The sequence below is a fragment of the Barbatula barbatula genome, assembly GCF_947034865.1.
Source record: "Barbatula barbatula genome assembly, chromosome: 16".
NCBI lineage: Eukaryota > Metazoa > Chordata > Actinopteri > Cypriniformes > Nemacheilidae > Barbatula > Barbatula barbatula.
The window spans coordinates 1,564,204-1,576,024 of NC_136779.1; the positions used below are offsets into that span (position 1 = coordinate 1,564,204).

An 11,821-nucleotide genomic window follows, 5' to 3' on the forward strand; every position below is an offset into this window, starting at 1 on the left:
CACTGAACGCTGGGAAATCTGGAAGTTGTATTGGAAAGACTTCACTTTCAGGATAGATGTCAAACCAGGGAACAATGTTAATACATTTAGGAGAAAGGACACACAGTAAAGAGCTCTAGCTGATCTGAGATCAGTCTTCTCTAAACTCTAAAGACCAATGATAAATGTGTATTGTGCTTAAGTACCTTTTTAAAGCGCTCCAGACGAAGCCTGTTGGTTCGAGACGCCAGTTTTCTTTTCTCTTCCTCCTTTTTTCTCCTTTCATCCTCTCTCCTCTTCCTCACTTCAGGAAGCAGGTCATTCCTGCCAATCAAATCTCACGATTAGTCTGCAGTCTACAGTGTACATATGAATGAGCGCTGATCTTTAGAGAAGAGAATGCGTTTCATTTTCTATAAAATAACGTCATAGGAAATTTCATTGTGTGCTGTTTTATTAAATCATAACGTATGGGAGTCAAAATTAATATAAGTGATATAAGTGCCCATGTTTTTCATTGTCATATCACAGCCACGCTTCAGGGAGGTTTAATTCAGAAACACAGGGATAACAGATCTAATCGGGTCAGTTTTATTCAACCGCAACCAAACAAATCAGCACTGAATAGCACAATCAGGCCAGAAAACCCCCATGGCTGCAAAGAACAACATCAACAGAGATGAAACTGATCCAGAGAGAGAGAGACAGAGACAGAGAGAGAGAGAGAGAGAGAGAGAGAGAAAGAGAGAGAGAGAGAGAGAGAGAGAGAGAGAGTGTGTGTGTCAATAGCAGAAAGTGGATTGGGATTTTACCTCCTGGACCGCAGATGTGCATCCTTTCCACGGACCCGTCTGCCTTTAGATATCAGAAGGTTATCTGCAGCACACACACACACACACACACACACACACACACATGAGATTAAAGTAGCTGTTCTAAAAATAAAGGACATTCTCAACCAAGGTTTTCTAAGAAAACAAATTAAAATAACACATGATTGTTTCTGACATCCATTAACCTCATAATGAGAATTTCATAAAGGTGAGTCTAGTAAAAACAATTGATAAAATATGGCAAAACCATGTCCGTGTCAAATTCTGTAGTATCACGTTAAGTCCACAAGGTGGCGGTAGAACCTACGTTAACACCTGCTTCTATCTAACAAGAGCTGATTTTCTCTCTGCTGTCATTTCACATGCTGCTTTGATAAACAGAGACTGAATACTAAAGCTCTCTCTGAATATTAAGTACTTAAAAACAATGTGCAATACAAAAACTGTAGGCGTGACGTCTGTAACAACTGTAGTGTTCACTGATGGACTGAATACCTTCCTGGTTATAGCCGGAGGTGTGTTCAGGTCTGTGAGGTGAGCTGAGGGTTTGCTTCCTCTCCTGCGACCTCCGCTCCAGGACCTGAACTCTAGCCTGCGAGCGCCGGATGAAATCAGGTCGTCTAAGGGCTAAAGCGTCCTGCACAGAGTCACGGCATGTGTTTGATCAACATTACAATGTTTCGGTTGAAATCAGCATTTCTAGATGTATTGTGGTCATTCCAGTTCAGTGTGTGTTGAATGTCAACAACATGAGATAAAGTCATCCAACATCAATGTGAAAGACTTGACAAGACACATGAAAACTGTCATTAAAATCCTGGTTATCACATTAAAACATTTTTGAACATTTCCTAAATACGTGTAGAAATATGAACCGTTGTATTGCTTAAGAGTGATTATGAGTATCTGAGGTCCGACAAAATACAGAGCATCTTTTCCCCTTATTTTCACCCGTTTCTCCAGTTCTCATTTCCTGCAAATAAATGCAAATAGAAACAAGATGTGCATTTGATATTTGGTAAAAATATTTGTAGTAATTCACAGAATGAAACAAATATGATCACTTCACCTAAACACACGCCTATAAATAGTGCATAAACGTATATACACACACATTCAATGACAAGATTGCATTTCCATTTCATCTAACATGATGTTTGGAGATGTTCTGAGCTGTGTCAGATTTTTTCACAAATAAAACAATATTTTGTAAACAGGAATTTAGGAGAGATTGTGTCACTAGTTTCATCAAAATGAAACACAAATGATGATTCTAGTAACTAAACACAAACCTACAAATAATCATTCCAGAAAAACACAAAATCATTTTGCATTGGACTTACTTCCAGAGCTGCGTGTGCGCAAAAGATTAAAGCGCTTAAAGGAAGAACTCCTCTGAGAACTTTATTAAATCGGCACTGCATAATTTCTGCATCAGTGACACCTAACGGAAAATCAATGTTTGCTCAAGTTGAAGATGGCTATAATTCCTCAAAAAAGCTGTCTGTCAGCATTCCCTTTCACCTTAATGGTATCAAGAATCTTTGTGTTTTGGACAATTCGCACTGCACAGAAACGATGCACTGCAGATTAAAGTCTCCTGAACAATGAAAGAGAAACTTCTGAGCATCCACAATAACTCACTCTCAATGATAACGGAGCATCTTCAGATCCAAAGCAAACTGAAGTTTGGTTTCGTCCAGTCTCTCCGGCGTCATTATTTATTCCATCACCTGTTAAACACATGAAAACAACTCATGATGTGCATGATACTTGAACACATTGAGAAATACATCCGATACAACACAAGACACGTGAAAACAACTCATTTGGGTTAAACGCGAGCATAAGAGAGTCTACACAATTTTCTGAACACTTCTAGGTGGATTTTCCTCCATGACACACAAGTACGTCAGACGCCGAGCTCAGGTGTTCAGGTCTGCTTGTATTTGGTGTTTACATTAATCCCATATTTGCTCGCTGGGGTTCAGTTCTGCTCTCAGTAAATCATTTCTGTGCACACATGAATAAAAATGGCCTTTAAACTGTCAGAAAGCTCTGGAAACACTGAATGCTGCGCACTGTAATGTAATGAAGAGACCCAGATCGAGTCTATACGTCTATATAAAACCACACTTAACTTGATTTAAAGTTAGAGTATGAGAAAACTAAAGAGTAGAAAGAGATGATGTTGGTGTACAGAACCTGCAGCTGATGCGTGTGATGATGGTTGTGTCTCTGTTGTTGTGTCGCGTTTGTGTCGGGTCTGCAGCTTGATGTTTGCGATAACGGCGGCGGCGTTCAGAGCTAGAACTGCACGTGCGGTGGGAAGAGGCGAATCATCTGAAAACACAAGACAATCCATCAACAACAGCACAGGTGGATTAATGACACAGATGTTTAAAGTTCCTCTTGAGTTTCTGTAACGCTTGCCTCTTTTCTATCTCTGTTTAAAAACTCGAATTGAATGTTACTTCATGTACTTGTTGCAAATCTTTGCGAGGGTTAAAGACAAATTATATTAAACCGACAGCTCTTAAAACATCATACCCAAATTAGAAATCATTCCCATAAGCTTACTGTTGTAACTCAGGGCAGGATAAAGATTGAAGCAGATCATAAAATGTAATACTTCAAAAAATGACTTTAAATACTTGTTTATATTATCCCCAAAAAGTTAAGGATCGAAACGGTTTAGTTTTTTTACAGACTGTGTAAAATAAGATTGTTTATAATCAAGAAGCTACCGTCCGGTCCAAAATAAGGCATAAAAAGACCCTAAAAGATAACTTGTTTTAAGGATTAATATATTTTCACTTGCAAAAATAGATTTAAAAAGTAAAAAAAGTTTTTCTCAGCAAATGCTTTTCTTATTGCTAAAAATACAAAGCTTTTTCCTTTAGGTGTAGTGTCCAGGTTAGTTTGTAGTCACGCTAAAGAACATTACGTAAAACAGCAGATACTTTCGGTGTGTCCTCATTTAGACCACAAAACAATGTGTGCGTTTGTGTATTTCCCCTGCTGTCAGATTTATTTGCCTGTTTGGCGGCTCTGAATTCCCATAGAAGCTCGACGCTAGTATTGAAATCAGGCTGGAAATGGATTATGCATGCGAAGAGATGCGTGGGAAAATGAAAAGATGTGAAAATGAGAGACCGAGAGAGAAATGGAAAGACCCGGAGAAAGCAAGACACACAAGCTTCAATTAAAACGTCTCTCTTTCTCACACGATACCATGCATCTATTATACATCAAAGAGATGCCGCATGCACCATTATAGTGCCTGTGCATGTGCACGTGAATGCCCAAAGCTTTCCAAAGTACCTGGAACTTTTAAAAGAGTCAGAGGTTTGATTCCTAAAACAGGATCCGGGATGACGCCGTCCAGATTCCCGGTGCTGGAGACAAATCCACAGCTCTTCTTCGCGTCACGGGAACTGACAAGGTGAATATTTGTCTTCTGGGGACACGGGGGACTCTTGTTGTGAAAGGTTGGATCTGTGTGGTAAAACAGGCCAGCATCACAGCTAAGCGGCCTTCGTGGTGTCTCGCTCTTCTCTTCGATTGTACGACTATCATCGGGGTTGTTAAGATGAAGAGACACACTAGATCTGTGATGGACCGTACTAGACCTCCACTGGTTTCTTCCTGGCTGTAAAGATACATTAAAAGCTTGGTTTAACAACACCTTAGTATCAACTCCAGATCTACAGACGTGTTTGATGGCATCAGTCTCATGGAGTCCTTCGGTATAACTGTGTCTGTTCTGTGCTGTTTTTGTAGTATCGGGCTGTCCTCCTCTGAAACGCTCCGTCTGCTCGACCATTTTCACAATAGACGCCTTTCTCCTCAGTACCACGGGGTGGTCGTACCCTTTGTGATCTGTGTTGTTGTTAACGGGGCTAGTTGTGATGCTCGTCCTCTGTTCGGTGACTTTAAACACCAGGGCTTTTCTCTGTGTCGGGACGGGCGTACGGAGGCCACCCGGAGAGTGAGTGGGGCGATCGTGCATCGCCATTGGACGACTCGTGTCGGGAAGACTGGAAGAACGTGTGACCTTCTTTGAAGTTATGGTGATGGACGATATAGAAGAACTGAATGTACGCGCACTGACGATAGACGGCGACTCTGGGACGCTTCCGCGCCTGTAAGTGGGGTGTTTGGAAGCTGGCTCGCTGGTTTCAAGAGAGCGGGGCGTGCTGGTGAAATCGGCCGTTGGATTCCAAATCTGTGATCCGTTTCTGCCTCCCTCCGACCTGACGGATCCCGAGGCCTGAGGACAAAGAGAGAATCACATGAAATGCCTTCAATTTGGGCTTTGTGCGGACGAAAGAGGTTGGCTCTGCCTCCTGCACACACAACGTTTTTAAAATCCACAAGATAAGGGTAGGGGTTTCGTGGTTACCGTAGCAACCGCATCGGTTTGGGGAAATTCGGGGCCGATTCGGTTACGTTCCATTAAGTTGTAACTCGAGGCATTGCTTTATTCTATTACAAGGAACACAGTTGAGTTTTAATTTGTGATGTGAATGCTTTCAGAGCGCTTGGAAAGGAGTACGAAAGGAGTAGAAGAGGAAAATAAAAAAAAAATAAAGAGGAAAGAAAAAGAGCTTTGAGGACGCCCTTAATATCTCCGCAAAGGAAACTTCTGCTTAGATCTCAGCTGTCTCAGATATTTGTCTCCATAATGTGGTTTCGTACCAAATGCGATCAAAGCGAATTGCGTGAAAGAATTACATACAAAGTCAATGAGAATGACGCGAATTGGGCGGTTGAAAATATTTGTCGGATCAAAGTCTGATATCTCGATATGAACTCATCAAATTTACTCAAATCCATATGATTTGACCTCTACAATCTACATTCATTTGATGTGTTTACACGATTACACTCTCATTTGTTTTTTAGATTTTGAGAAACATCCGAGAATATCGAGAACAACTCGATACATAACTAAGATGAGAACTTTATCAAATTTCACTCATTTCTGCAGATATTGAGACAGAGCAGTTGTTTTCAGTGGCATCTTCCATCCCCAATCCACGCCGTGCTTTCAATACTGCGTTTCCAATCTGTCTAAGAGATCTATCTTACTTTGAAGTTCCCTCAGTCCCACAATATATCATTGGAAAGATTGAAGAAAAAGGAAAAAAAGGGCAGTAATGTTTTTGCATGAAGAGAGAGAGAGAGAGAGAGAGAGAGAGAGAGAGTCTGGAGCATGAAGCCCATGAACTGAACATTAAACAGACACAGCAGTCAGGTACAAAACAATATGTACAACGAGAATAAATTGATCCGATATCAAAACAGCACATGCAGCGTTCAGATCAAATCTGCCCAGATTGATGTGCGTACAGATCAGGATTCGTGCTCATCTGATTGAAAGATGTTTGTAAAGAACATGTACGGTGTGCTTGAAGAAACCTTTTCATTTAGCGATTCACACCAAACAGATTCCACACTTACATGTAATATAAACTTTTCAGACCTCGTCAAACTATCATTGAACATCACAAAGTGTACTCGCCTGATGATGGCTGTGACACGCCTTTACAGGTGTCTTCCGATATCTGAAGCCTACAGAGTCACGTCTTTGCTCAGGTTCTCTTTCTGTGTAAAGAAATGAAAAATATTTTCAGCGTGAGAAAAGTTCATAACGGCAATGCTTGTGAATGCTAGCGAAGCTAAGCGTCTGTTCCAGTGTAAATACAGTGACGTTTGCGACACTTCTCTGTCATAAGAAGTCCACCCTTCCTGCTGCGTGTTTACACTGTCAACAAAACTCTGCTTATATCACCGTCACCTGTATCACTCACACGTGTCAGAGAGACAGAAAAACTGAGAGAGAGAAAGACGTGATGGATCGTTCTCTGATGATGTTGCCATGGAGACGTGGTCACAGCATCACCTGACAGGTGAACTATTTCTCATCTGTGTTTTTTCAAGGCCGGTAATTGTGCAGCACGCTGGCAGCCAGCACCTGACAGGCAGCTATTTACCCAGCATGCTCTCTGTTTTGTGTGTTTCTCAGCTGTTGTTTGTCGGGTATTGTGCTGCCTTCATACAGTCATTATGTCCTAATAATTGTATTTATGAGATGAGCACATATAAACGGCACGGCAATGTGTCGTGCTTCTGATATTTTCTTCATCAATATTTTTTATGTTTTCCAGTACAAATATCTGAGCAAATCCAATTTGTTTCTTGTTTTACAAAAAGTAGAAAATGAAAGCACATACAAATTGTCTTCAATAAGGGTGTGAATTCAAAAATATCAAAGAATCGAGATAAACAATGTACAAAGGGCCTGATTAAGATCAAGACGCTTTATTTTCTTTTATAAACAAAGGGAAAGGTTTAACAGCATACCATTTATTTTTTATAGATAAATAGATTTTTTTCATGCTTCTGCTTCAAACAAGACTAATTTTACCAACAAGGTACAAATAAAAGAAAGTCAACAATTATAATCCGTGTATAAAATGTTTGTTTTTCAAGTTACTGTTTCTAGTTTTATGCATTATATATCCATTATATCTAAAATTCAATCAGAATGAGATATTTAGGAAAACATTGTACCCCACTGACTTGCATTTTATAAACATATTTCTCAAAATATCTTCTTTTGTGTTACACCGGAGAGTCACATAGGCAGTTCATGCGACGCATACGCTGGTCCAAAGTTAACTTGCGGTCTGTGTTTGATTTTAAAATAACAATTTATTTAACACTTCATTTATATTTTATTGTACATTCGTTGTATTAAATTCAATTAAAACGACTCCACATTTATACAAGGAGGTCTACGGGAAGTTCAGTCCAGTCCACATAACGTTTGTTTATGTCGTTGTCCCTGAAACAACTTTGAACAACTTGATAGTGAATAAATGATGAGAATTGTAATTTTTGTGGGCTTAAATCCCCCCACAGGTAAAACCTAAAAGAGCTCTTTGTATTACAAACACATTGCCACCTACAATCAGTACGTGCCACTAACTTGACATCATTTAAAAAAAACAGCTTTGAGATATTTAGGCAGGTGATCTGGCAGCACGATGAGTTTCTGAAAGACAGACAGCGTGGAGTTCTTGACCCAAAGTCACTCCAAGCATCTGTACTGATGGACTAAAGCCCCAGCCGGAGCTCATGGGAAAGCCACACATCTACCTTCACTTCTGTTAGAAACACTCATGGGACTGCGCCTCTGTTTTCTGCACCACTGCCATCTCTCACTCCCCAAACTCTGTCCTGCTCTCACCGCGGTAATTAACGTTACGCTGTTGCAGCATCATTATACGCTCATCACCCACCGACAGAACCGTGAGATCCCCCAACAGCAGGAGGACAGAGATTATGACCACACAGAGGAAACCACCGGAAGAAACCAAAACACTGCCCTGTCCCCGTCTCCAAACTCTCAAAAATATACTTTTGCGTTCCACAGATGAAAGAGTCACATACTGATCATAGCATACTGACATCGACATCTAAATATCAACCCATGATCTATACTCAAACACAATCACCTCCGAAAGAAACAATAATACATCCCGTTCTTCTCAGATATTCTGTGTCATTGAATAATATTTGATATGCACTTCTTGGTTTTCTGCATTAAACAATAATTGAATTCATTTATTTGAAAATATCCATATGCTTGAAACTCAAAGCTCCAAACATAAATCACAGGTGTCTGACGGCTCCTCGGTTTCTAGTGAATTCACTAGAATTTCCGTCGCCAAGCGATTCATTGATAAATTGTACATGTCGTTTCGCAACTTGTGTCATTACGCACCATTTGTTCCTGATCTGTTGAGTTTGGCAGGAGTGCAGAGCAACACTGGAGTTATAGGAGACTTGAGTTTCTGCTGAGAGAAAACAAACAGAATATAGATCATAAATCTATACATCATTAATGTGTAAAATGCATTTGGAGGATTCAGTTGTGTGTGCCATTATTAAAACAATTCCAATCTCTTCTTACGTTTGCAGATCAAGTCATTCCAAAGAATATTCGGAATTCGAAGCCACAAGATAACATTTAAAATGTTGGTAAAAATGTCCCATCTAGTGTGAGTTTTAGCAGCATCTAGCGGTGAGGTTACGAATTGCAAACAATTGCTCACTCCACCTTTAGGTGTGTTGAGAATCTATTGACAGAAATGCAATATAATGTACATAACTATGTCTTCAGAGGTGTATAAAGCGCTTACATAATGAAGAGTTGGGTTTTTATTACTTTAGAATGAGCTATTTCTATCTACATACACCGCGGGTCCCCTTACATGGAATTCGCCATCTTGTTTTTACAGTAGCCCTAAACGGACAAAGTGCTCTACAGAGCGAGTTTTGTAAATACGTTATTCCCCTGGCAAAGAAGCAAAAAACAACAACATCTTTATCCTGTCTCAGCCACAGGAGTCCTTCAAAAGGGAGGGGTGAGCCATCGGTTGCAATTCATAACCTCACCACTAGATGCTGCTGAAATCTCCACACTGCTCCTTTAAGCCACAAAACAAGATTTTACAAATTCTAAAAATGGTTAAAGGTTTTCAGTCATCTATCCACTTAATATATATATTTATTTCGCCTCTCTGTCGCCATCTCTGTTTAAACCGTGAAACTGCAGGTTACTTGACATACTTGTCTTTACTTGGGTTAAAATGAAATTATGTCAAACTGACATTACCCTTAAATTGCACCCATAATCTCACATTATAAATCATTTTTAGAAGCTTGCTGTTGTCAAAAGATAAGTAGCCTAGATATTAAACAGTGTTTTGTACATGCTCAATGACAGATTTTTGTGTTTCAACTATTACGACGAGTTAAAAATCGCAACTTTTGCTTCTCCAAATACATTTGGGGATGCCATCATGTCAAAAAGATAAAGAAATATGGAAACCTCCCCAAACGCTTCTGTATCTTTAAATGCAAAGCGCACCAGATTTCTTCATTTCTAAAGCCTCTGTTCCTGTATCTCCGGGGCCCTGCAGCACTGATCCTGTTGTTGGCTCTGACGTGCTTGGATCTTTTTTCTCCTAAACCTGCTCAGAATGAGTCTAAGCACCTGCTGACAGAGCTGTTTTATAGCACACGCTTGATCCAGCGCCCGCCGAACTTCATGTGCTTGTCAGTCATCCAGATATTTGTCTCTGCCTCCATTCAATGGTGTACGTTTTTCTCTCTGGCTTTATGGCATCAGTGGGCACTAAGGTAAATCAGGTCTGAAAGCTCGTCTGTTCATTGGCTGGATTTCCTCCCGGTACGAGAGAGAGAGTAATTGTTGCGCAGCGTGCAGAAGTGGCTATAAAGGCATTTATCCGCACTGTAGAGGACTTCATCTCTCTGAGCTTTGAGCGAGGTTTTTACCCACTGCAATATGTACCGCTCTATTGAGACACTCCTACAAATGTGTTTTTATGACACGTTTAATCTCATTTTCATTTCAAAGCATCCTAATGTTTTTAAATGGAAGTTGAGTGTAAGTGGTTTAGTGAATTCCTGATAGTCGGAACACACTGCAAGCATAATTGTCTTCAAGCAGACAAGCCGTTATCAAGGGACGCTTTCCAACCATCGAGGAAGTCATCTAAAGTCTTCATGTTCGGATAGAAAAGCGTGTTAGCACAATATATCATATCTGACCTGTTTAAAAAGCATGTGAAACCTACATTATGTATTACTTTCTTATGTAATGCATCAGGACAAGTACACTGGATTTAAATATTTTAGTTTAGTTTTTTGAGGCAGAACGATGTCCATATAAAGGAGAGTTTAAGAGAAATGTTTAAATTCACATTGTCATCACATGACCTCATTACATTGTGATCAATTGAGTAGCATCCAGTTTTCATCTTCGAAATACAGTCAAACTACATTCCCAATTTTCCATAAAAATATATTATAACATGCAAAGCAAATATGATGTATGTGGTTCGATCATCACACTAATAAATGGTAAGTAAAGAAGAGCGCAATGCATTGTGGGGTACAATATTCCTCCCAGTGTGCCCATACTGCATATTGCATTTATTTCCACAGATACTTATCCGCACTTTTAGTACAAACAAATAGTGAAAAAATAAAAAATATATATTTTAAAGTTAATTTGTCAGTATTGATTCATTTAGTGTCACTTTATTTAGCAATATTGTTTTTGCTTTATGCACCTGAAACAACTGTACTTTACTTTGTAAGGCGCCAAATAAATATCACAAGTTTGAGACTAATTCTAGTACTAAAGCACACAGAAATTGTGCATATGGCAGACTACCCTATTCTGAACTTCTGGTACTTCTTACCTGGTACCCGTTGTTGTCATGGCGACAGCCGTTGTTAGAGATGTCAGTCAATATCACGTGCCTTTCTATGGGCAGCCACCCGAAGCGAACCGGAGCGAGAGAACAGAATTGAGCTCTCTCTGTACTAGGACTGGGTTTAATGTGTACCATATTGCTCCTCTCCGACCTTCCGCTAGTCTCCAGGAGCTCCAGACTACCCACTGAGCTCTCACCCAGACTGGGGCAGACGCGGGGGGTTCGCTTTCTACCTGAATTACCTCCAGTCATCTCATTTGGCAGAGCTGGCATTGACACGGTCCTGTCTAGAAACTGTGTTTTCTGTCTTTGAAGTGGAAGAGACTGGATCCTCTCCAGATTCCGAAGCCATTTATCCGCCGTGCCACCTTCAATACAGCTTTGTGGACGAGCTGGTGGAGGGGGCCTATTAACCTGCGACACGGGGCCCTCGTAATAACCCGGCTCTTTGGGGCTCCTCCATGATGAAGATCTCTGAAGGAGATTTGTGCTGTTTGATCTGGACGCACCGTGACGGATACGTAGCCGTTTCCAGACCTCAGATTTCAAATCCTCCATTAGAAACATTAGAAGACAATAACATGAGAAAAATCTTGAATCTTTGAAACACGCAGCAACATTCAAGTTAAGCTCCATATTGAGATGTTTAGTGTAGTACGATGGACTACACTTATTTTCCAATTATAAAAA

General features: G+C 40.2%; 1 protein-coding gene across 1 annotated transcript in view; it reads right to left on the minus strand.

Moving 5' to 3' along the window:
• Nucleotides 1–6,571, minus strand: part of cUnh10orf90 (chromosome Un C10orf90 homolog) — a gene marked incomplete at its 3' end in the record, with an annotated part of 9,070 nt that extends 2,499 nt beyond the window's left edge. Inside the window, exons 1-7 of the mRNA XM_079476812.1 lie at nt 6,340–6,571; nt 4,137–5,085; nt 3,018–3,155; nt 2,457–2,545; nt 1,308–1,449; nt 792–855; nt 186–303 (exon numbers count right to left, since the gene is read on the minus strand). Of these exons, the coding sequence (XP_079332938.1) occupies nt 186–303; nt 792–855; nt 1,308–1,449; nt 2,457–2,545; nt 3,018–3,155; nt 4,137–4,830 (1,245 nt within the window). The 5' untranslated portion in view covers nt 4,831–5,085; nt 6,340–6,571. The remainder of the gene's footprint in view (nt 1–185; nt 304–791; nt 856–1,307; nt 1,450–2,456; nt 2,546–3,017; nt 3,156–4,136; nt 5,086–6,339) is intronic.
• Nucleotides 6,572–11,821: the final 5,250 nt, after the last annotated feature.